At 45.4% G+C, this 26,360-nt stretch overlaps 1 protein-coding gene across 1 annotated transcript in view; it reads left to right on the top strand.

The window, feature by feature from the left end:
• grin1b (glutamate receptor, ionotropic, N-methyl D-aspartate 1b) overlaps positions 1-26,360 on the top strand; it is a gene marked incomplete at both ends in the record, with an annotated part of 290,208 nt that overhangs the window by 166,436 nt on the left and 97,412 nt on the right. The window contains 3 exons of the mRNA XM_084308084.1: positions 22,951-23,101; positions 24,171-24,257; positions 26,021-26,156. Coding sequence (XP_084164210.1) covers positions 22,951-23,101; positions 24,171-24,257; positions 26,021-26,156 — 374 coding nt within the window. The remainder of the gene's footprint in view (positions 1-22,950; positions 23,102-24,170; positions 24,258-26,020; positions 26,157-26,360) is intronic.

The following is a 26,360-nucleotide window of genomic DNA, read 5'->3' as shown; positions in this document are numbered from 1 at the left end:
ACGGGTCAGAGAAGACCCTCCTCCTCGCCTCCGCCGCGACCCAGTTGGACTTGCGGGGTCCAGAGGAGACCATGACCATCCGTACCATTCGTCGAGACTTAAAGACAATCAAAGGTGAAAACGTCTCGTTCACCATTGCAGCGATCGATCAGCCCGAGAAGCGGTACAGCATCAACAAGGCGTTCACAAGCTACGACATAGGTTTGTCACGCTACGATTACCCCATCCCACAGCTGAGGGAGAAGTACACCTATGCCGACTGCCCATATCGCTCATCAACGGCGCTACACCGACCCTACTCATAGGCTCCGACCACGCGGACCTTATTGTCCCCACTGATGCGGTCCACATCGGACCCAGAGGATGCCCAGCCGCGGTTAAGACCCGACTGGGATGGACACTCCAGGGCCCTCTCTCCGGGCCTTCCAACCGACCAACGTCCACACGCTGCCTTTACACCAAGGTGAGCGACCCAGACAATACCCTCTTACAGCACGTTGAGAGGCTATGGACACTAGACTCACTGCCATTCAAGAACGAACGCAAGATGGTTCAGTCAAAGGAGGACAAGTATGCCATAGTTCTACTCGAGCAGAAGACTACGAGGGTCGAGGTCGACGGAGTACTAAGATACGCGACCCCACTCTTGAGGCGGGAAGAGATGCCCACTCTGCACGTGCCGAAGGGAGCGACACACCACTACCTACAGAGCACTGAGCGGCGCCTCGCCAAAGACCCCCCCCAAGCAACGATATATCGCACCGAGATCGAGAAGCTGATCACGGCTGGCCATATAAAGAAAATCGATGACCACGAGGCAGAAAGGACGACAGAGTCATGGTACGTGCTCCACCACAAGGTCACCCACAACGGAAAGAACCGCATCGTGTTCAATTGCAGTTATCAGATTGGACAGCAGAATCTGAATAACCTGCTCCTGCCCGGCCCGACACTCGGACCCTCCCTCCTTGGCGTACTGATACGCTTTCGTCAGGACAAAGTGGCCATCAGCGGCGACATCAAGGGAATGTTCCTACAAGTCCGACTGATGGAGGAAGACAAGCCTCTACTGAGGTTTCTGTGGAGAGAGAGGCTCGACGACGAACAACCCTCGATATACCAATGGGAGGTACTCCCATTTGGCACCACCTGCAGCCCGTGCTGCGCCATGTTCGCGTTACAGAAGCACGTGGCCGAAGACCCCGGAGCCGACGATGATGTCCGACACAGCGTGGAAAGAAGTTTCTACGTGGACAACTGCCTACAGAGCGTATCCACGCCAGAAGAAGCAGAGAGCATCCTACTGAAGCTACGAGCTTCATTAGCCAAAGGTGGATTCGACCTCCGACAATGGGCCAGCAGCGACCCTCAAGTTCTTCGAAGCCTCCCCCCAGAGACCAAGGCCGCGAGCAGCGAGACCTGGATGGCGCACACCCCAGGCGAAGCGCAAGAGATGACCCTGGGCCTCGTCTGGTGTTTCAAGATGGATTCGCTTCACTACATACACACACCCCTGAGGACGGATCAGGAGACGTCCACGACTAGACTGACCACTCGGCGGAGTGTGTACCGAACACTCGCCAGCCAGTACGACCCAATGGGATGTATCCTCCCCTACACCACTCGGGCGAAGATGCTGGTGAGAGAACTGTGGAACAAGGAGCAGGGCTGGGACGACCCCATACCCGAGCACCTGGCTACCACATGGAGAGAATGGGAGGATGAACTTGTCTTACTCCACAAGGTGACCATCCGGCGGAGTTACTTCCCTCCTACAGTGCGGCTGGAGACGTGTCAGATAGACCTGCACGTCTTCAGCGACGCCTCTGAAGTGGCATACGGATCAGTGGCCTACCTGAGAGCCCGAGAAGAGGGAGGAGAAGTCCACGTAGCCTTCGTCCTGGCCCGCTCGAGGATAGCTCCCCGTAAGCAGCAGTCGATCCCGCGACTAGAGCTCTGCGCAGCTCTGGTAGGCGCGCAACTCTGAAAAATGGTACAAAGTGAACTCACCATACCGGTGCGTGAGATCATCCTATGGTCAGACTCCATGACCGTGCTCACCTGGATCCAGTCCGCCTCCTGTCGGTACAAAGTTTTCGTCGGAGTCCGAGTAACCGAAATCCAAGACCTGGTAGGAGCGGCATGTTGGAGATATGTTGACACCAAGCAGAACCCGGCGGATGTCATCACATGGGGGATGTCCCTAGACGACCTCACACGTCCTAACCCATACAGTGATGGTCCAGAGTTCCTCAAGCTCCCGGAGGAGAAGTGGCCTATCCCCACACCACGGGAGGCTAACCAAGATGAGTCAGAGATAAAGAAGTCTATGTTCTGCGGGCTGAGTCAAGCCCCGGCTCCAACGGACCCGGACCTAGACGACTGTCTAACCCTTGAGAGTGCTCAGAAAAGGACATTCCTATGGCACCACCCGGAACTTCCCCCCACCACAGACCTCGACGCATCGGACTACGAGGAAGCAGAACTTCTTCTACTAAAGAGAGCACAAAGAGACTCCTTCCCAGAAGAAATAGATTGTCTAAGAGGGAAAAGCCAGTCCCCTCAGACAGTCGACTCCTCACCTTAGCCCCAGAGCTCGACGCCCAGCACCTCATCAGGGTGGGTGGTCGATTGAGACGGGCCCCGGACTTGGCCGAAGATGCTAAGCATCCCATCGTCCTCAACAGCCGACACAAGATAACCGATCTGATCATCCAGAAGTACGACAAGGTGGTGCACCACGCGGGGGCCGAGCGAGTCTTTGCGGAGATCCGACGGCGATTCTGGATACTCCAAGGGAGAGAAGCTGTACGTCGATTCCAACGGACTTGCCCGACCTGTTGCAAGTGGAGGGCACAGCCTAGTATTCCGAAGATGGCCGACCTGCCCCCCTGCCGCCTCCGACTCGGCGAGCGGGCCTTCCACTCCACGGGCGTGGACTGCTTCGGCCCATTCAATGTCAAGAAAGGAAGAGGGACAGAGAAGAGGTGGGGCATTGTGTACAAGTGCATGACCACCCGAGCTGTTCACATTGAGCTCCTCCAGACCATGAGTACAGACTCGTTCCTCATGTCATTCCGGAGATTCCAAGCAAGGAGAGGGACCCCATCAGTGCTATTGTCCGACCAAGGGACAAATTTCCGAGGAGGAGACACGGAACTGAGAGAGAGCTTCCTGACTATGGGTGAAGAACTCAAGATCCGCCTCGCTCCTGCTCAGGTCACCTTCCAGTTCAACCCCCCGAACGCCCCCCATTTCGGGGGAACGTGGGAGAGAGAGGTCCGATCCATAAAGACTGCTATGTACACCGTACTTGGGGCCTAGACCGTGGGCGATGAAGTCCTGGCTACGGTCCTCACAGAGATTGAGGGAGTTCTGAACTCCAAGCCCCTCGGCTACGTTTCAAGCGACGTAGCTGACATCGACCCCATCACCCCAAACTACCTCTTGATGGGGCGGCTGGACCCTGCCCTTCCTCAGACGGTGTACAGACAGAACGAGATGAACGGCCGGAGGATGTGGAGACACAGCCAAGTACTGGCCGACCAGTTTTGGGCCCGCTTCCTCCTACATTATCTACCATCCCTTCAAGCCCGTCAGAAGTGGTTTAAAGACAGGGACAACCTGACAGTGGGTACCGTCGTGATGATAATAGACCAGTCACTACCCCGAGCTATGTGGCCGGCCGGCTGTGTGAGCAAAGTGATTAACGGTTCCGATGGGAAGGTCAGAGCGGCAGAAGTCATCGTCCAAGGGCGGACCTACACCAGACCAGTAGCCAAGTTGATAGAGCTGCCTGAGATCCCTGACTCCCCTGACGACGACGATAACCCAATGACCTTATAGATTATTTCCAACTCCCCATAGCACATTATGGATAAGTTAACTTGACCCTTAATATTAATCTGTGCCCCCATTTATTTACTAATTAGGTTCGGACTAATTAGGGGGCGGCTGTTCTGAAGGTCCAGATTAACACTGAAAGTCTGCGTTTATTATTTTGTATAACTTGTATATTGTTTATATATATAAGATATATATCTTTACGCCATCCGTTTGCATAATAGTATTCTTCGCTCGCCTCATTGGGTCCCGCCCTTGACATTGGAGGCGCCAGTGACGAGCCCCCCAGACGTCTCCAGCTACCCTTGCTTTTCCCAGTATCGCCTCGTTTCTTCTCACTCCCTGCAGAGCTCCGGTCGAGTATCCGTAACCTAGGAACTATTCATTACCGCTGACTTTGATACTCTGACATTCTATTATTAAAGGAGAACCGTGATAATTCAGATGTATGTTGCTATGACTATTAAAATGCTTATAAACCAGGTATCCTTGTCCCCGCGCCGTCAATTGAGTGTCCGCCATTTTGTCTAACTATACTGTCTGGCTATTAATATTCTTTAGTAGTGGTTTAATCTAAACAATCTTTAATACAGTCCGGGTTGTGTAGCCCCTTAGCTACAATTACACTATTACACACTATTACACTATTACACTATTACACACTATTACACTATTACACAATTACACACTATTACACACTATTACACTATTACACACTATTACACACTATTACACTATTACACACTATTACACTATTACACACTATTACACTATTACACACTAATACACTATTACACTATTACACTATTACACACTATTACACACTATTACACTATTACACACTATTACACTATTACACTCTATTACACTATTACACACTATTACACTATTACACTATTACACACTATTACACTATTACACATTACACACTATTACACACTATTACACTATTACACACTATTACACTATTACACACTATTACACACTATTACACTATTACACACTATTACACTATTACACACTATTACACTATTACACACTATTACACTATTACACACTATTACACTATTACACTATTACACACTATTACACTATTACACTATTACACACTATTACACTATTACACACTATTACACTATTACACACTATTACACTATTACACTATTACACACTATTACACTATTACACACTATTACACTATTACACACTATTATACACTATTACACACTATTACACTATTACACACTATAACACTATTACACACTATTACACTATTACACACTATTACACACTATTACACTATTACACTATTACACACTATTACACTATTACACACTATTACACGATTACACTATTACACACTATTACACTATTACACACTATTACACTATTACTCACTAATACACTATTACACTATTACACACTATTACACTATTACACTATTACACACTATTACACACTATTACCCACTATTACATTATTACACTATTACACACTATTACACACTATTACACTATTACACACTATTACACTATTACACACTATTACACTATTACACTATTACACATTACACACTATTACACTATTACACACTATTACACTATTACACACTATTACACACTATTACACTATTACACTATTACACACTATTACACTATTACACACTATTATACTATTACACTATTACACTATTACACTATTACACACTATTACACTATTACACACTATTACACTATTACACACTATTACACTATTACACTATTACACACTATTACACACTAATACACTATTACACTATTACACTATTACACACTATTACACTATTACACACTATTACACACTCTTACACTATTACACACTATTACACTATTACACACTATTACACTATTACACACTATTACACTATTACACTATTACACACTATTACACTATTACACAAGAGATACACTAAGGGGGTGTGGCCTAAGGGGGCGTGGTCTAAGGATCGGGGGAGTGGTCAACATTGATCAATGAAAGAGGATATCCCTACCGAGTACAATGGAACAACCCGCAAGTCTCTACGAAAAACGGTTCAAGAGATACACTGAGGGGGTGTGGCCTAAGGGGGGAGGGTATAAGGATCGGGGGAGTGGTCAACATCGACCAATGAAAGGTGGTCAACATCGACCAATGAAAGAGGATATCCCTACTGAGTACAATGACACAACCCGCAAGACAGAGGGCGCTGTCAAGCAATTCAGTACTGCAACACAGAGGGGCAATGAAGGGTTAAGTCGATGAGGTCATTGGCAGGTCAGCTGAGCCATGAGCCATGAGCCTCACAGCTGTTAGGCTGAACCAATCATGAGCCATGAGCCACACAGGTGATGTAATCACGAATGACTTTGCATTTTCACTTTGAATGTATTCCAATGGAGGCAGATGCATGACTGCATTGTCACGTTGATTAAAAGAAAACTATACGAGATGAAGCGTTGTGACGCGCACGTGAGCACTTCAACGAGTAGGCGAAGGGTTGTGTGCGATATTGTGGCATTCCTTCGACAATTGTGGCCTCGTGGCGATCGGAACAGAAGGGGAAAAAAGCTCAAAAATCATCGGATTCCTAGAGTGGGATTACATTGGGGTCTATGGGGAAGAGAACCTTCAAACAAATGGTCATCAGTTGAGATAGAAATGTCCAATTCCATTTATTTTTCTTTTGTGAGCGAACAGACAGCCGTGTCATCGTTTTGATGTGTTTTTTAAAGGAGAACCGTGATAATTCAGATGTATGTTGCTATGACTATTAAAATGCTTATAAACCAGGTATCCTTGTCCCCGTGCCGTCAATTGAGTGTCCGCCATTTTGTCTAACTATACTGTCTGGCTATTAATATTCTTTAGTAGTGGTTTAATCTAAACAATCTTTAATACAGTCCGGGTTGTGTAGCCCCTTAGCTACAATTACACTATTACACACTATTACACTATTACACACTATTACACTATTACACAATTACACACTATTACACACTATTACACTATTACACACTATTACACTATTACACACTATTACACTATTACACACTATTACACTATTACACTATTACACACTATTACACTATTACACACTATTACACTATTACACACTATTACACTATTACACTCTATTACACTATTACACACTATTACACTATTACACACTATTACACTATTACCCACTATTACACTATTACACACTATAGATTATTTCAGCTACCGCACTCTAACTTGCAATGCATTTCCAATGGGACCGAAATGTTCCTGTTTAAAGTCGATTCGTAGCCAAACGGATGGGGCGCGAAGGCTCTGGCACGAGTAGTGTTTGCAAAATCGGTGGAATAAAGAAAGAAAGAAAGAAAGAATAAAGAATAGTATAGATTTCTATAGTGTGGGTGGCAACCTGGCTTCGCCAGGTCACCCACACTAATAATAACTTTGGGAACCCCTGACCTATTGGATAGGTATGAGGAAATCATCTTTAACACAGAGAAAGAAAGTTGAAAAGAGCTAAGTTTATTTAAGAGAATCTGGTGATTCACTGTATCAAAGGCTTTACGGAAATCAATAAAAATCGCTCCTGTGTTAAGTGCGGTACACATTTGTTCAGTGAATAATAATAATGCAGACATAGTTGAACGGGTAGAACGGAAACCAAATTGAGAGTCATTGAATAGGTTATTGCTTTCTAGGTGGGAGTTTAGTTGGTTGCAAATGGCCTTTTCTAATATTTTTTATATGATTGGAAGTATGGATATTGGTCTGTAGTTAGACACAAGAGTGGGACCATCGGATTTATGAATGGGGATGATTTGGGCAGTTTTCCACACAGAGGGAAAAACAGAGAGACTGATGCAGAGATTGGTCAGGTGAAGAAAGAGAGGCATAAAACTGTCAGCATGAGTCTTATAGAAATACATATTTAAGCCATGAATATCATAGGCTTGAGAATTAAGAGAGAGTTTAAGATATTGGACAACTCACTCTGTGTAATCTCAGAGAAAGAACTGGTGAGATATAGAAGAGACGTCAGGGGGGAGATATGTGGGAGTAACAAAATTAGATGCTAGTTCCTTAACAAAATAATAATTAAAAGCATTTGCGATCCTTTCAGGTTCACTGATGTGATGAGCGTGCCTTGTAAAGAAATTTGGATAGTTACATTATTTTTCTTTAGATTTTCACCTGTACTGACTTTTAGTGTCTGCCACAAAGCTTTGGGATTAGAAGCAGTTCGAATGATTTGGTTATGAAAGTAAACCGTTTTTGCTTTGCGGATTTCGGTAGCACATTTATTTCTGATCTCTATAAAATGTGTTTTATTATCTTCTGTTTTTGAGGACCTGTATACTTTATGGGAGAGAGCCTTCTGTTTCAGTAGTTGCATTATTTTAGAGTTTATCCAAGGTAATCTAGACTGTCGTGGTTGTATCTTGTAGGCAGTGATGTATTTAGAGTTGTTTCTACTTTGTCATGGAACTGATCCAGTATGTGTTCTGGGTTTTCAAGTAGCAATTCATTGCTCCAATCAAGTTCACCAATATCTGCATTATACTGAGGTAATTTTGAGTTGGTTATTTTATTTACAATATGACAGATGTGGGTTCTGTGGGTTTTGAGAGGTTTTCTAATTACATAAATAAGTGAGTGATCAGATATAGCAGTATGAATTACACCAGACAGTGCATATTTAGCAGGTTGGTTAGTGAAAATAATGTCAAGGACAGAGTTCCGAGTGTTGCTGATTCTAGTTGGCTCCTTTATTAGCTGATGTAGACCAAGCTTAGTGGCAGAGACCTTTAGCAAGTTTGATGAGCTGTCATTCAAATCTTGGTTAAAATCACCTAAGATAATAAATTCATTTGTTTTGATAGATTTGATGACATTGGTGATTCGTGATAGGTAGATGCTAGTGTTTTTGTCCGGAGGCTTATATGTAACAATGATAGTGATCGCATGCTGACACGTAAAATTTACAACCAACTGTAACGTCTCCGTTTCAGTTTGAATTTGTGTTACAGAGTGTACATAATTTTGACTCACGTAAAGAGCCACACCACCACCAATTTTATCAGTGCGGTTTTATCTACGATATAGATGGTCGTTTTCTATGTCAAGAAAATAATCGGGGATGGTAGAGTTTAATATAGATACAACGGATTAGATGCAGAGACATTCAGAAGAGAAAACGATAGGTTATGACTATAACCAAGTTCTGTTAATTAGGGGTGACGCTTGGCATCACTCATGCACTCCCTAGCGTACGTGCACGCGCACTGAATAAATTCCACAAATGTACCTTTAATACCAGTATTAGTCTGACCACACCCCTCATCAGCTTACCTTCATAAGCAGGTGTGTGGTCACCTGCTCTCCTCCTACCCAAGCTTTCACCATAAGGTGAGGCCAAGGGCTGCAGCGGCGTCGGATGCCAAGCGTCACCCCTAATTAACAGAACTTGGTTATAGTCATAACCTATCGTTCTGTATCATTAAGGGGTTCCGCTTGGCATCACTCATGCACAAAGGGAGGCCAAGCGGAGCCACTGGCCGACAAATACACCCCGCTGAAGGCCCCCCACAACCAACAGAACAGGGAGGGCCGAGCCCCCCCGACCCCCCCTAATGGAGGGCACCCCCCCTATTAGAGGTTTACCGGGAGGGCGACGGACCCGACCGTGCGAAGAGGCACTCAAGCAACTCAACGCACAGGGTGAGCAGACCGTGGCTTGACCCCACGACTACACACACGCACAACCCGCATGCCACCCGGGAACGAACGGAGGAAACAACCTCGTTACTGCCCCCAGAATCACAGGGTCAAGGGCAAACCCAACCCCGTGGCAAGGCCGTAGCAGCGGAGCGCGAAGGAAGACCCAGACCCACCAAAGGGACTGGACCCCCTGGAACGGGGGCCCGGAGAAGTCCATGATGCCAGCATCAAGACCCCACCAGGTGGGCACGCAGTGCCCCGCCCCCCACATCACCAGCGTATTCGGACAAAGGCCCCTCAGCCGAGCGGGCCCCGTCCTCCCCGATAGTACACTGCCTGGCACACTGACCCTGCAACAGGCAGTCAGCATGGCCGTAAGCACACAAAAAAGGTTAACCAACGGAAGCAGGCAGCGCACCGAGGAAAACCAGGCAACAGGCTGTGAACCCTAGCCCGGAGACTGCGGACGAGACAGGCGCCAGAAAGGACAGCTGAACACAGCCGCCCCGGCGGAAGGGGCGTATGCTGGCGTAGTTGCATGACCAAGGCTCCATCTAAAAAAAACCCACCCAGAGGGGTCGAGGCAGAGAAGGCAGACGTCATGAACGTGCAGGGGCACCCTCAAAACCGGTTAACCCGGGAGTTGACACCGCAGCAATACACCAGAGAACCAACCACCCAGGTGTTACCCCATGCAGTGGTTGGTCCCATAACCCCTCAGGAAAAAACCCCAAACACACCTGCGCTGCCGCAGCCCGTGTTCCAGTTTCCAACAGGGTTATCCCGGGCCTACAGGTCAACGAAACATTACCTCGGACCGGGCCCGGTGATACGGGGAGCACAGGGTCCCCCGAGGAGGTCAAGACCACCCCAACAGGCCCCTCTTCGCCATGCGTAAGAGAAGAGCGTAAGAATGGAAAACCAGCCCCAGCACCATACTTGGTATTCCCAGGAGGTCACCCAACCAAGTACTAACCAAGACCAACCTGTATGGCGGCCGAGATCCGATGAGATCGGACGCGTACAGGCTGGCACAGCCGTAAGCCATTACGACAGAGTAGAATACAATGTACCCAACAATGGTTCCATAGCGCCCAACCCTGCGACACCCGGACCGACCTAGCATTTTTCCCCCTGAAAAAACCCCAAGTCCCTCAGGGTACCAGAACAGCAGATCTGCATCCCCGGTGACAACGGGTTCAACTGATCCGGACCAGCACGACCAGAACCAGTCCCGTGCCCTAACCACGGCGACATGCCAACTCCAGGAGAAGGGGCAGATATGCGTGTTGATCTTAAACATAAAAAGAAGGCGCCACTCAGACGTTCCGGTGCGAACCTCGCCCGGCAGCCCACCCCCAGGGCGTGAGACCCTTCCACATATGTACAGATCCATTCCGTCATCATCCCCTGATATGAACGAGAACCCGTCGACAACCACACAGGGCGTCGGAAGAGGAAAAACCCCCATCCCGATTGCTTTATAAAAACGCTGTTTTAATCCCAAGCAATCAAGGCGCGCCAGTCAGTTACCTAATGTCCAACAGAACATCCTGAGTTAGCACTATGTGTGTGTGGGGCATATCCACATCAATAATAGGCTATTTAGACCATCTTATTGAATCCCCAAGACGCCCAGGGGAACGACAAGAGGGCGGGATGCAACCAACTCCATGAATGAATGAATGAAAACTTTAACCAACAGATTGCAGAAAGGGTACAACATAGTACGGCTCAAAACACACAATCGGTAAGGGGAGGCAGACCTGAGAAAGACGTTAGCCTTGTTTCCATCAGGGGCCCCCATTTCCAATCCATCTAGACACATCCAACTCTTTATAATAATAAAGAAGAAGCATCACCCGTATGAACCCAACTGCACAGCTGGGAGTAAAAAACCCGTTTTCACATGATTTTACATCCAGTCACTCTTCTTTAATCAGAGAGTAAAGACTAGACCCTCCCAGAAAACCTTCCCACACGAGTGGTAGTCATGAGAAAGACATGCAAACCATGAGTCACGTGACCAACTGACTCAGGTTTACATAAATCGAGCGCAGCAGACCCGTGAGCCCTACGCTCTAACTCGACACCTTAAGACACCGCAACTCATGGAAGGCGTCGCCATAGCAACACCGCTATGACGGGGGGAAATGCTGCCTTTTTGACTCCTCTCTGTAATAGGAGTTGGCAGGATAACCCCCCCCCCCCCCCCCCCCCCCCTGCCAAGACGTCTCACCGGCTCGGCCCTGACTGGCTCAGCAGAAGAGATAAAAATCCCCTAAACCAATCAAGTGGGAAGGAGGGGTTTATTCGACACCCCCTCACAAAAAACCCTTCGTTCCCTACACACAGAAAACAACCGTAGCCATTTTGAAAACCTCCGGTAGAATGCTAATGTATAGCGTAAGCTAATACAATGCCCGCTACCCACAAAATGTGAACAGGATTTACAACAAAAACAAGTCGCATGTGTGTGAATCCTACACCCGTTGACTATGTCGTACATAGCAAAAAACGCTGACCAAGAGTAACGGCTAGGCCGTGGAACGTGCGTGTACGAGTATTACTGCAACTAAACAACACAGCATTGTGAGACACATATACTTAGTTCAAGCAATGGAATAACGCCAGTTTCTACCTGCATGTGGAGCATCAAGCTAATAGAACCTATTACTGAGTGTATGTTGCAGACCTTGCTTAACCTCGTAACACAACACGACTCATCTCACAACGTAAAAGTGCAGATTCATATTTACACAACCCCACCATATGAATTGTTGAAGAAACACACAGTTTGTTCGGCCAAAACATAGTCCCCCTTATGTCGGGGAACTTCTTTATTTATAATGTTTTAAGGCACAAAATCATAGAGGGGCCGGGGAGGGTGTAAAGGAGAGGGGACACAGAGGGGAAAAGTCACTCTCAGCGGCGTCGAGTCTTGCCACCCCGAGGAGCCCCGGAGGGACGGTAGGTTACTGTCTGCTGGTCACGACGTTCCCTACCGTCTCCTCCGGTCGTGGATGGGCCGGCGGTAGCAGAAGCGCCGTCTCTTCTCCTGGCCTTCTTGGAAGGGCCAGCAGCGGCGGCGGAGGCAGTGGTAGGGGCGACGGAGACAGCTCGACGTTGCGGAAGCCTTCTGACTCCACCGGCAAGGACGGGAGGCGTAAAATGGGGTTGGAGGATGGATCTCTCCTCTGCCATCTCTCTGCATGTTGAGGTCATCAACCGCAGGGCCTTCCCGAACAGACCAGCGTCGGAGAGGGCGGCCGTCAGAAGAGGGGCTCTCTTCCGTTCCGGCACACGGGCCTGCTCCAGCCAAAGATGACGCTGGCCCAGGGTAGCCAGGGCGCGCACTTTCCCCATGGCTATGGCCAGCACCTGGGAAAGGTGCAGGACAGCTCCTGCCGCCTGGGTGATCTGATCGCATTTTACCTCGTTCAGATCCGTGCCGCCCGTCATAATCCCCGATACAAATCTAGCCAGGTGGGCGATGTTAGACGCCGCAGCCAGCGATTGTGTACCAGCGATGAATGACTGGTCACCCCAATAAGCCAATCGCCTAGCCGATTTCCCCTGGAGGACCGGCTTGCATAAGGGTTCCCACACCATATCCGGACAGAGGAGAGCGGCCATCGGACTGTCAAGCCGAGGCACGCCCTCCCCCATACCTTTGACTAACCCCGACACCCGCGTAACTGGTACGTAGGTGGGGGTTAGTCCCATGATGTTGGAAACCGCCTGACCCTGACGAACATAGGCCCCCATTGAGGGGAAAAATGGGTAGACAACGTCCACCCCTCTCACTGGGCGACGCTGCCAGCGATGACCTATGAGATCATCGGGGACAGGTGCAGGCAATGGCAGCGGCAGCGGCACGCCGTTTGCGGCGGCGGCTACCGCCATGAGCTCGGGAAACAAAGCCTGCAGTTCCCCCTGCGGACCTTCCTCCACCGAACCCGCATCCCTCACATGCAGCAGGCTGCAACTAGTCAAGGAGCCACAGTCTGATGTGGCCGACAGTAGGGCATCCTGCTGATGAGGCCAAGGTGGTTCCTCGACATCCTCGAACAGGGAGCCCCATGGAGCCATTTCTCCCCCCTCCGGTGTTTCCTGAGGAGGGATACTCTCCTCCACGGGACCATCATACAAGAATCCGTCCGCCTCTTCCATGAAGTCCTCAGTTTCCATCGGAAATCCAGAGCCGGACGCATCTTCGCTGGTCTCCATCAGTTCCCCAAACCCAGGCCATTCGCGCCTGCATGCGACGTGAACGGGCAGACGCGAAAAGTTTGCGTCGCAAATCCTCCGGCTCCAAAACAACGACCGTTCACCAACGGACGATTCCCTGGAACCAGAAGAACCAGAGTCGAGATCAGGCCATCGCCGGAGCGACGGCACCGACTCCTCGGCTCTTCGGAGAGGCAAACTATCCATCGGCTCTCTCCTGGGCTGGGTCGGCAACCACGAAAGTGGCAACAGCCCAGCACCAGAACGCACGACGGAGGCGGGAATGGAGAACCGCTGGTGAAGAGTAGGTCTAGCGGGTCTACTCACCGCAGAATACATTATGACCCAAACTTTTTCTTTACAACAGATATGAGAGAAGAAAAAATTAAGCACAATGTAGACTTGTCACAACTCTTTTCAACTAATCAATACGTCAAGTGGGGTACTACCGAGGCACTTCCTTGTGGTGAAAGCGAGAAGGAGGAGAGCAGGTGACCACACACCTGCTTATGAAGGTAAGCTGATGAGGGGTGTGGTCAGACTAATACTGGTATTAAAGGTACATTTGTGGAATTTATTCAGTGCGCGTGCACGTACGCAAGGGAGTGCATGAGTGATGCCAAGCGGAACCCCTTAATGATACAGAACTACCAATCTAGATATTTCAAGATTCTAAGTGCCTTCCACGCACTGCCAGCCAGCCTCCCGATTCAGATACAATTACAAGCAAGTCTTTATCACAAACGGTTCCAAAGATATTTCATGTTTTGCAAAACATGTCTACACTCGGCTTTAGAGGGTTACAGTAACGGGGACATTATGGGGAAATGGAAAATCTATTAGTTTTGTCTAGTCATTGATTTGGAAGTCTGAAGTGTTATTTAGGTACTCCTTGTCGTTTGGACAGGGGTTGAAGTCTTCAGATTAACAAGCTTGCTCACAGTTATTTCCCTTGGAGCACACAAGCAATAAAATAGCTTTTATTAATCAATTAGCTGTGCTTTTTGGAGCCAGAAACCCTGCCTACCTAATGCACTGCCAAGTTTGTAAACGTTTTTTACCCCTGAGTGTTGGGTAGCCAGGCAGGGGAGGAAATAATGAATACTAATGTTGTGTCCAATACAGAGGAAGAAAGAGGTGTGAACATAAATTATTCTTTTCTCTGTTGGCAGTCGGCACTGTTGACACTATCAGCTTGTGAAGAAGACTTAACTGTTTAAATTTAAATCAGTTTGCCTCCTTGTGATTGACAACCACCTGGAACCACTTGTCTAGGTGTGTTTGGACAGGTGCATGTAACCTCGGCGGAGAGGCTCTGCAGCCTACAGACACCCACATGCCCTTGTGTGTGGCCTTATGCAGAGCTGGGGTCGGTTGCACAAAACACCTCATGTTAAAGGAACACGCCAACATTTTGGGAAATTAGCTTTCCGTCCTAGCTTAGCACAATGAATGGAAGCGGACATGGCCGGTTAGCCTTTGGGAGAGGTGTTAGTTGGACAATGCCTAGGCTAACCGGCCATGTCCGCTTCCATTCATTGTGCTAAGCTAGGCTAACGTGCAGCCAGATGGCCTTCTACTGAATGCACAGAGAGAAAAGTGGTATCTATCCTCTTGTCTCTCTCTGGAGAAGACGATAAGTTAATTTCTTTTAAGACTTTCTTAAAGAGTCCAAGTTAAAGGTGCTATAGAATCAGCCGCTAGATGTCGCACTAGAGCACTAGCAGATTATCTATCCCAGGGGTTCTCAATTTTTTTTATACCACAACCCCATTTTATTTAGGATATTTTTTGGAAACCCCAAACTTGATGTATAGCGTAATTTCAATGTGGAATTAAGGAATATCAAAATAAAAGCACACGTTGAACTTAATCATGCATATTTATTAGACAATTTTATTACAGCACTATGTTATCAATACACATATATAAAAGGAGGCATATTTAGCCAAAATATGTTGCCAGAACATAAATATATATATATATATATATATATATATATATATATATATATATATATATATATATATATATATATATATTGTCACCTACCCACGACCCCATTTTGGGTCACGACCCGTAGTTTGAGAACCGCTGATCTATCCAATTAGGCGCTTTCCTTGTGGGGAAATGGGAAGTAGGGAGGGAATACATGCACGCAACATTAATTTTGGACCCGCAAACGTTTTTAAAATTATAAATTCATTAATCAATAATTGTTTTGGGGGGGGAAGCAATACTTTTATTCTGCACCTTTCTAAAAGCTCTGTAGATGTAATATATTTTTTACCGGTTACACAAAACACCCTTAACACATTGGGCGCCAGCCATTAGCCTTATCCTTGTAGCTAACGCGCCAGATTTCCATATCATATTTTCACTGTGCGTCACTATGTTTGGAGAGCTATATCTATATTCTATAGTATAGCTATGGAGACAATACTATGGTCATTTGACAGTGACTTTCTTCCGTCGATCATGCAAAAAAGAGAAATAAATTTATGATAATTCCTGAAAAGCTGAGTTATAGGGCGCTACGTGAATTCTGCTATAAGCGTTGGCGTTTCTTGCCTGGACATATAAACGGCATTAGTTTTGAACACCACACACGCTGATCAGCTGGATCGATATGAAATCATTGTACGATCAAGCTGGAATTGACGTCAGATAGTCCTTACCTTTGAGCGGGGGTACTCCAAAAAGAATATTCCAATTGTCTGCTCGCGATTTCCAGTATTGGTGACCATCTGGTCCCGGACATAATTTGGCACAACTTATGGATCGAGTGTGCTAGATGCGTTTCGAAGTGGTCGGATGAAGCGATTTACTTGGCTCCGTCTAAATTCAGCGCCCCGGAGGGGTTTAAGTGTAACACACGGTGAGATATGGTTTCAAAGGGTGGGTGATACTGCCACCTAGCAGGATGCGGCCGGTATTGCACTTTGGCGATCTCAGAATAATTTCCTATGGTAACACCGAGGTCCGTGGATGAATAATGAATACAAATATCGAATAAAAGAAAAAACAACTAAAACCCGAGATATCTCGGGTCTGGCGCCCAACACATGCCGAGTTAACTCGAGATATCTCTGGTCTGGTGCCGAAAGTGTTAAGTCTTGTCCTTAATATTTCCTTACATTTTCACTTAAGTATTTAAGGTTTTCTCCTTACCTTGGTCTTATACTTAAGGTTTTAAACCTTAAAGGTTTTAAAGTTAGTTAAACTATAAAAGACCTTAGCAACCAAAGTGAGGAACAGCCTGGATAAAGGAAACTCAATAGCTATCTTCACAAAACAACATTTTTGTTGTTATTTCCTCCCACATTATTTGCAGATCAAATGTATTTTTCAGTATCCGTGTCTTTTATTGTTTTCATCCAATAGTATCATCTTTTACTTCTCTGACCAATTTGGTTTTCTTGCTTCCTTTTCTTCTGCCATTTCTTACTGTATACCGTATACATATGAGGCTATCACAAGCGCACAGAGCAGTCTCCATGGTAACTAGAATGCTTCCGCTATAAAATCTCTTTCGTAAAATGACGTAAACTCCATGATCAAAACTGCTAAACAAAATTTCATCAATGACAAAACTGAGGAAAACAAAATTAAACCACGTGAACTTTGGAAATTACTCAACAATCAACTAGGCTGCAGTAAAAAACTTAAAACCAGGTTCTCAAACATAAACATAAAGACGGACAACACGCTCATCACAGACAAGCTGGATGTAGCCAATTACTTAAACACTTTCTTCACAAACATAGCCACAACACTGGTAAACAAACTACCCTCCCACTCAGGGCAGTATGGGGTAGAACACATAGTAGCATACTACAAGAACCTAGGCGTCCACAAAGACGACTTCAAACTGGAAATGGTAACTACAGATGAGGTACTCAAAAAACTGAGCGCCCTCCAACCGAACAAGGCCACTGGGCATGACAACATCCCCTCCAAATTCCTCAGAGACTCAGCAGCCGCCATCACCCCAGTCATCACACACATAATAAACCTCTCCATAAAACAGGGACACGTCCCCAAGGACTTAAAAATTGCAAGAGTAACACCCCTGCACAAAAAGGGCAGCAAACTAGACCCAGGCAACTACCGCCCTGTTTATATCCTTACATCCATCTCGAAAGTCATGGAAAAAATAGTATACGAACAGATCGAAAAGTACCTCGCGGAAAAAAATCGAATCTACGAATTCCAATCTGGCTTCAGAACATCCCACTCCACTGACACATGCCTTCTCTATTTGAACGACCACATCAAACAAGAGGTGGACGCGGGCAAATACTGCGGCATGGTCATGCTGGACCTACAAAAGGCCTTCGACACCGTCAATCACACCATTCTGATTGACAAGCTAAAAGCAATAGGTTTTGATTAGGGATGTCCGATAATATCGGCCGACCGATATTATCGGCCGATATCGGCAGTAAAATGTGATATCGGAAAATATCGGTATCGGTAAAAAAAAAAAAAACAATAACAATATTTTTTTTTTTTTTTTTTTTTTTTTTACATTTATTTAACCTTTATTTACCCAGGCAAGCAAGTAAGAACCAATTCTTATTTTATTTATTGTCAAAAGTATGCATGTTGGTTTAAAATGTTCATTTTAACTTTTTTAATGATCATATTTTGCACAGATAATGCTTACATTTAGAAAGCCTTTTGAATGCATCCAGTGAAATTATTAATTACCTGAAATTATTCCGTTTTTTGGGGGGGAAACCCTGCATATATCGGTATCGGTTGATATCGGTATCGGTATCGGTATCGGTATCGGAAATTGGAGTTGGACAATATCGGAATATCGGTATCGGTAAAAAAGCCAATATCGAGCATCCCTAGTTTTGATAGTTTATCAGTGAGCTGGATACAATCCTACCTGGAGGGGAGAGAACAGATGGTGGAGGTAAACGGTACCCTATCCCCCCCCCTCACAGTGAGCTGTGGTGTTCCACAAGGAAGCATACTAGGACAGCTACTATTCCTAATTTATGCAAATGACATGTCGTCAGCTTGTGACTGCAACTTGTTCCTGTTTGCGGACGACTCAGCCCTGCTGGTCTCTGACAAGAACAAGTTACAGGTTGAAAAAGCCCTCAGCTCTGAACTAGGCAAAATCTGCATATGGCTCGTCGACAACAAACTATCATTACACATGGGCAAAACAGAGTCCATACTCTTCGGTTCAAATAACAAACTCAGCTAGACCGACGGCTTCTCAGTTACAGTGGGTGACAATATTGTCGCAAGGAAAGATGAAATTACCTACCTAGGCTCCATCCTAGAGGCTAATCTTTTCTGTGACAAAATGGCATCCAATGTAATAAAAAAAGTCAACCAACGAACTCGATTCTTGTACCGGATCTCCTCTCTGGTAAACAAGAATACCCTGAAGACTCTGGCAGGAGCACTCATTCAAGGGTACTACGACTATGCGTGCACCTCATGGTACCAAAGCACCTCAAAGGCACTAAAAAACGAATTACAAACATCTCAAAACAAGCTAGTCAGACTACTGCTTCACCTGACTCCTAGAACCCACCTCACCCCGGCCCACTTTGACAACCTAGGATGGCATAGAGTAGACGACAGAGTACAGCAACTTGCAATGGGCCTGGTCTACAAGATACACTACGCGACCAAGGTACCCATGTACATGTCAAAATACTTCCCAAAGGTCAGTGAATACCACGATCACAACACCAGAGGGAGCTCCACAAATCATGTTAAACCCAGATTCGGCTCAAACAAGGGACTAAACACGTTTCGCAATTATGCCACATCAATGTGGAACGCCCTACCCAAAGCTGTAAAGGAATGTGAATCACTACCCACTTTCAAAAACACTCTCAAAGAACACCTACGGGAGACTGCAATTCGAAACTGGCCCCTACAAATGTCTTAACCCAGTTGTACAGCAAATTACCAAGTATGGCTTTGTCAGTATTCCAATGTACAGTGTACAGTGTGTGTGTCCCCCCTACCCCAACCCCCCCCCCCCCCTCCAATGTACAGCCCCCACCCACCCAACCTCCTCCAATGTACAGTTTCTACGTCAAATATATATACACTCTTTTTCTGGACACTTTTTGTATCACAACAGTACTGTATTTGCAAATCTGATATGTCATAAATGTATAGATGTAGCAGTACTGTCTATCTGTATGTCATGTATGTCATATACCGTAATTCCTCTAATAGTAACCCCGGCTTGTATTTGTTTCAACTGTAGTGGATACCAGGCTTGTATTAGGAGGAGGCATGTATAAGAGAGAGGCCTATATTTCTAATTTTCAAACAGATCATAATGAATAAATCAACATTTTGTGTCAGTTTGAACCCAGTAAAATGTACTGGGTTCATTTATTGAAACCAAGCAAGTACTGTATGAAATACGGTAGTAAACAGTGCAATTACAGGTGGTCAAAAAAAGTAAAATAAAGTAAAATAGTGCAATCACAATACTGGTATAATAATAATAATAATAATAATAACTTCATTTTATACAATTCTGAGGTAGGCTTAAGGCGCTCCCATAGTCCAGCAGACTGTACACAGAGCAGACTCCGCGGAGGTCCGCGCGGCTCTTTGAGCTTTGATCTCAGCGGACAGCAGACCCACAGGTGCGAAGCTCCAATTTTCTGACGCGTGGACATCCGCGCCGCTGACTTGGTGTCACACAAAACGCTGCTCGGCGTTTTGGTTGACATCGAACTGCATTTAATGTGACGCGGATCTGCATTTTACTCTGAACACTCGCTCCGCTCCGTGCCAAGAGAGATGTTTGAATGGCTTTTCTAAATGAAGTGTGTAAAATTGCCAGTTTTATTTCGAAATATTGGAAACGGAGATAACATAGAATGTTATCTCCGTTTCCAATATTTTGAAATAAAACTGGTGCTTTTATTTCATGCAATGCGTGTCTTTTCAGCACCACGCGCTGTCCACCTCAAGCCTATACGGTACATTGCATACGCTGCCTATATACCTGTTATTCAAGTGTAAAACTGCCCGTTTTATTATCGAAATATTGGAAACGGAGATAACATACTCTTTATTTTGACATCGGATGACGACGACATGACAGAAGTTGAACAGCGTGGGGACAATTGTGTAAACTGGCGCGTGACTATGAAGGCTCAAAGAGTCCGCGCGGACCTCCGCGGAGTCTGCTCTGTGTACAGTCTGCTGGACTATGGGAGCGCCTTTACTCTCTTGGTAAACATTAACACCATACCACTATATGGTATTTACTGCACAGCCAGGCCAGCATATAACAACAATAACAAAATATATTGCCTATGGTAAATACCATAAAAACATCAACACAGTGCAACAGTGTCAATTTAACTTTAACTTCAACTGAGGTAGACTACCACAATACTGTGGTCCATCCTATTTATTGACCATTCAAATACCTGTATATAGGCCTATATATACAGTTAGGCTATATACAGCTGCAAATAATCAAATTAAAAAAAGTATACATTAAACCCGGCTTGTATTAGGAGGCCGGCTTATAATTGCTTAGCTCAACAGCGCACCTGGTCATTAATAGAGACCCGGTTTTTAATTGAATACCGGTTACTATTAGAGGAATTACGGTATGTTATGATGAATTGAAAATGGGGGACCCTGATGTAAACAAGATGAAATCTTTCTCTGGTCTGCATCTCCTTAACAATTGTATGTATTGAGCTGTACTGTACTGTACCCATTCTACAATCTGTTAATAAACTTTTCAATCAATCAATCATTTCTCTGCCATTTAAGGGATTTTGTTCAACACCCATAACTCTTTCCCCACCAACAACGTTGTGATTGGCCGACAACCGTTGAACACCAACCACGTATATATACGTTATTTGGTCAGTTTTCCTTAAATATTCTATTCAATGTCACGGACCTGTATGTTGCTGTTAAAAGGCATACTGGGATCCCAAGGGTGCAGTACCGGCCAGATCCTGCCAGGTGGCCGCAGTATCGAGAGTGCAGTAAACCCTGTTCCAGACCCTGTGTTACACTCAAAAGAAATCGCGATCAGAAAATTGGAATATTCTTTTTGGAATACCCCCGACCAGAGGTAAGGACTAGCTGATTGGCTTCTGTAGTGTTCAACACGAATGCCGTTACTGGCCATTTGATTTGGAAATAGTAGTGTGTCCAGGCAAGAAACGCCAACGCTTATAGTAGAATACACGTAGCGCCCTATAACTCAGCGTTTCATGAATTATCCCGGATCACTCCTAAACTATACTTATATTCACCACGGGATAACACACAAACATATGCATGAAAAAATTATCTCTTTTTTGCATGTTCGATGGAAGAAAGTCAGTGTCAAATGACTATAGTATTGTCTCCATAGCTATAATATAGAATATAGATATAGCTCTACAAACAAGGTGACGCACTCCTATCTTTAAAGCGTGGCATAGCTACAACAGGACCCGGCTAATCCATGGCTCTGAATGAGTTAAGTAAGACCCTCAACTAAGGATATAGTAAGGGCAAACTTAAGGTGTTTTGTGCAACAGTGATGCTGATCGGCTGATCAGGGGAGTAGAACACATGCTCAACACCTACCTCGCTGTTTATCCTTCTAGCTCAGAGAGTAGAAACTGGCCAGTCCCCTGCTTAACTGTTAAAGGGGAACTATCTTATAAATGGCCTTTTTGAGTGTTTAGCATTGTTTCCTAGCTATGTGAACTTATATTAATATGATCTATGTCTCAAAATTCTCATATTGGCGCATTCTTCCAATTCTCCTCTCACAATATTCACCCTCACTGAACTGAGTCATTTGAAAATGTGCCCTATATGTGATGTCATAAAGACACCGCTGCATGTTAATGTTCAGGCGGGGCCGTATAGCGCAGTGGTTTAGGAGCCCAGGCTCAAAACAGCTCGAGATCTTGAGGTAGAAAAATGCTGTTTTTGAGGACTTGATTAGAAATACAAAACAATGAATAAAAAAAAAATATATATTACAGATGTGTTCCATAGACTCACAGGAATTGTGTAAAAGTGCCCAAATAGTGAAAGAAATAGTAAAATAGTTCCCCTTTAACAACAAAATAACATTCACTTGAGTGAGTCTCTGGCTCTCTGATTGGTCCCCAGGGTGCTGATGGCATCAAAGTACCCTGATGGCCTGACGGGGCGGATCGAATTCAACGATGATGGCGACCGTCGCTTCGCTACCTACAACATCCTGAACTACCAGCAGAAACCTGGACGCCTGGTGCCAGTAGGAGTGTTCAACGGCTCCCAGGTGCACTTTGATTTAGTTCAATCTGTTCTGTTTTTTCATTGTCTGTGTTTTTTATTTTTTACGTTTCGACTGCCACACATTAGAAGCTGGACAAGTGAGCAGCAGACTGGGACAACCATTTAGTAATATACTGTATTCCAGTATATATTCTAGTATATATTCCAGTAATATATTCCAGTATATATTCCAGTATATATTCCAGTATATATTCCAGTATATATACCAGTACAGGGCTGTACAGGGTGACAAAGAAAATAGTCATTTTGTGCGCCCATTATTTATTCCAGTAATACATTTCAGTAATCAGTATACATTCCAGTAATATGCTCCAGTCTATATTCCAGTCTATATTCCGGTATATATTCCTGTATATATTCCAGTATATATTCACGTTGGTACGTTTTACATCACATGTCCTCAAGACAGGATTTAGCTTGAACATCTAAATGTGTGTGTGTGTGTGTGTGTGTGTGTGTCACATTATGTATGTGTGTCCTAGTCTCTTGCTACATTAACTATAGATGTATATGAAGTATTAATAGCCTCTTACTGATGACACTTAGTGACTCTGTCATTATGAGACCTCGGAGAGAAAGACACACACGTGGAGAGAGAGGGAGAGGCAGAGAGAGAGAGAGAGGCAGAGAGAGAGAGAGAGAGAGAGAGACACACACACAGATGGAGAGAGAGAGCGAGACAAAGAGAGAGAGGGAGAGACCGAAAGACAGAGAGAGAGGGAGTAAAAGAGAGACAGAGAAAGAAAGAGAGAGAGAGAGAGAGAGAGAGAGAGAGAGAGAGAGAGAGAGAGAGAGAGAGAGAGAGAGAGAGAGAGAGAGAGAGAGAGAGAGAGAGAGAGAGAGAGAGAGAGAGAGAGATGTGTGTGATTATGTTAGACTCAGTTGATGCTGTGATGTGTGGTAGTGAAGGATCAGGTTAGTGGTTTGAATGGATGAAAGGCCGAATATTTTCACAAGTGAGTGTAGCAATTCAAGGATGTTCTTACATTGGGTTGTTAAATTGTGTGTGCATGGGTGTGTGTGTGTGTGTGTATGCGTGTGTGTGTTGCCAGGTGGTGATGAACACTCAGAGAAAAATCATCTGGCCGGGAGGAGAGACAGAGAAACCAAGAGGATACCAGATGTCTACTAGACTGAAGGTATTTACTGCTAGCTCTGTCACTAGTACTAGTAGTATAACCTCTGCCACAGGTTTTCTTCCATTCCATTCAGCCTGTGACATCATCATCATCCTTCAAATGAAAAGGTGAAAGAGACTTTATGTTAGTGACACGTTCACACAACAGGTCCAAGTTAACCTGACCTGCCAGACATTACACAGAAACACCTGGAAAGTCCTCCTTTGAAACGGTTAGGAACAGGACAGGCATTTTACAGAATATTGCCGTTCCACCCCGACCACACCTGTAGCTGCCAGTAGTTCCTCAAAGGACGCCGATTGGTCTGAACCACCACGGCGGCCGGCGCGGCCACAAGCGCATGACTCGAAGCCTGACCAGATGGATTCCTGCAAAGCCAGCTTTCCGTGCAAGGTTAGGTCCAAGTGACACAGATCTGGTGTTTTCTGAGAGCAGCGTGAACACGTATTTTCAAATCATATTTGGGCCAATTTCATCTGTGGTCCCAGATCTGATCCATATCCGGATCCCGGTTGGCCGCAGTGTGAACTGTCAGATCGGAATTCATGTTTCATGTTTTGTTTTAGTTTTTTTCCCGTCACACTTCACTTCACTGTCATCAGTCACTGTCAGCAGCAGCACTTATGGAGCAACAATGGAGTCAGTGGAGCAATGGTGAGATGATCAATCAGACAGGCTTGGGTGTGAAGAAGCGGCTAATCTAGTCCACAGGTGTAATGATGTTCTGTTCATTCATTAACCAGACGTGTTGTTATTACCTGCATTGCTTTTACCCTTTTCTTACTCTCTGCCTTGCTTTTATTCCGTCAATGTTATTCTCATTTTAATGTCTATTTTATGCCCATTTTACGTCTATTTTACTACTGTGAAGCACTTTAGGCTGCAATTGTTGCATGAAAGGTGGTATACAAATGCATATTATTATTATAATTATCATTACTTCAATTATTATTACAAACACAATGGGAACAATCAAGATAAGAAATGTAGCATTAAAGGGGAACTCCACTTTTTTTTGGAAATTAGCTTATTTAACATCTTCCCTGGAGTTAGACAAGAAGATGCATACCTTTTTTGTCTCTGTGCGGGCATTTTAGCTTTGGGAATAGACGCTCCGTTAGCATAGCTTAGCTTCATCACTGGAAGTGAGGCAGGACAGTAGCCTTACAGTGCCTTACAGTGTATTGCAAGGTCTGACATTGACCAAACTTGATATGCATGACCTTGGTGGGCTCTAGGTCAACTCCTGAAAAGGGGGTCAATGTCAGACCTTGCAATCAAAAGTTAGGGGGCGCACTGAAATTATGGCAAGGGTTATTAGCCCCCTAACTTTGATTGCAAAGTCTGACATTGACCCCCTTTTCAGGAGTTGACCTAGAGCCCACCAAGGTCATGCATATCAAGTTTGGTCAATGTCAGACCTTGCAATACACTGTAAGGCACTGTAAGGCTACTGTCCTGCCTCACTTCCAGTCTATTCCCAAAGCTAAAATGCACGCACAGAGACAAAAAAGGTATGCATCTTCTTGTCTAACTCCAGGGAAGATGTTAAATAAGCTAATTTCCAAAAAAAGTGGAGTTCCCCTTTAAGGCCTGTAATAAGAACATAACCAAAGAAGATTCAAAACCATGCAAACAACTTGGGGCGTTAAAATATACTTATTCGGACTTTTCCTAAATATGATCAATGTATTCCCCATTTGCCCAGATCGTGACCATCCACCAGGAGCCGTTTGTCTATGTGAAGTTCCCCATTTGCCCAGATCGTGACCATCCACCAGGAGCCGTTTGTCTATGTGAAGCCTACAAAGATTGATGGGACCTGTAAAGAGGAGTACACCATGAACGGAGTCCTCATCAAGAAGGTCATCTGCACCGGCCCCAATGGAACTACCCCCGGTAAACTCACCTAACAGATGGGGTGTCTTGGATGGGGATGTGGTGGGGATTGATGTGTGGGGTGTTTGGGGGACTGGCTGTTCCTGGGGGGTTCACATGCTTTCGAGCACCACTGTACTTATTGTACTTATTTTATGCCTATTGTTATGTCTGCACTTTCTACATTGCACTACTTTTATTGTCTTTTATACCTATTCTGTCAAC

The sequence above is a fragment of the Notolepis coatsorum genome (assembly GCF_963971535.1).
Source record: "Notolepis coatsorum genome assembly, chromosome: 2".
In the NCBI taxonomy this organism is placed as follows: Eukaryota; Metazoa; Chordata; class Actinopteri; order Aulopiformes; family Paralepididae; genus Notolepis; species Notolepis coatsorum.
This window is presented reverse-complemented; position numbering and strand designations above follow the sequence as displayed.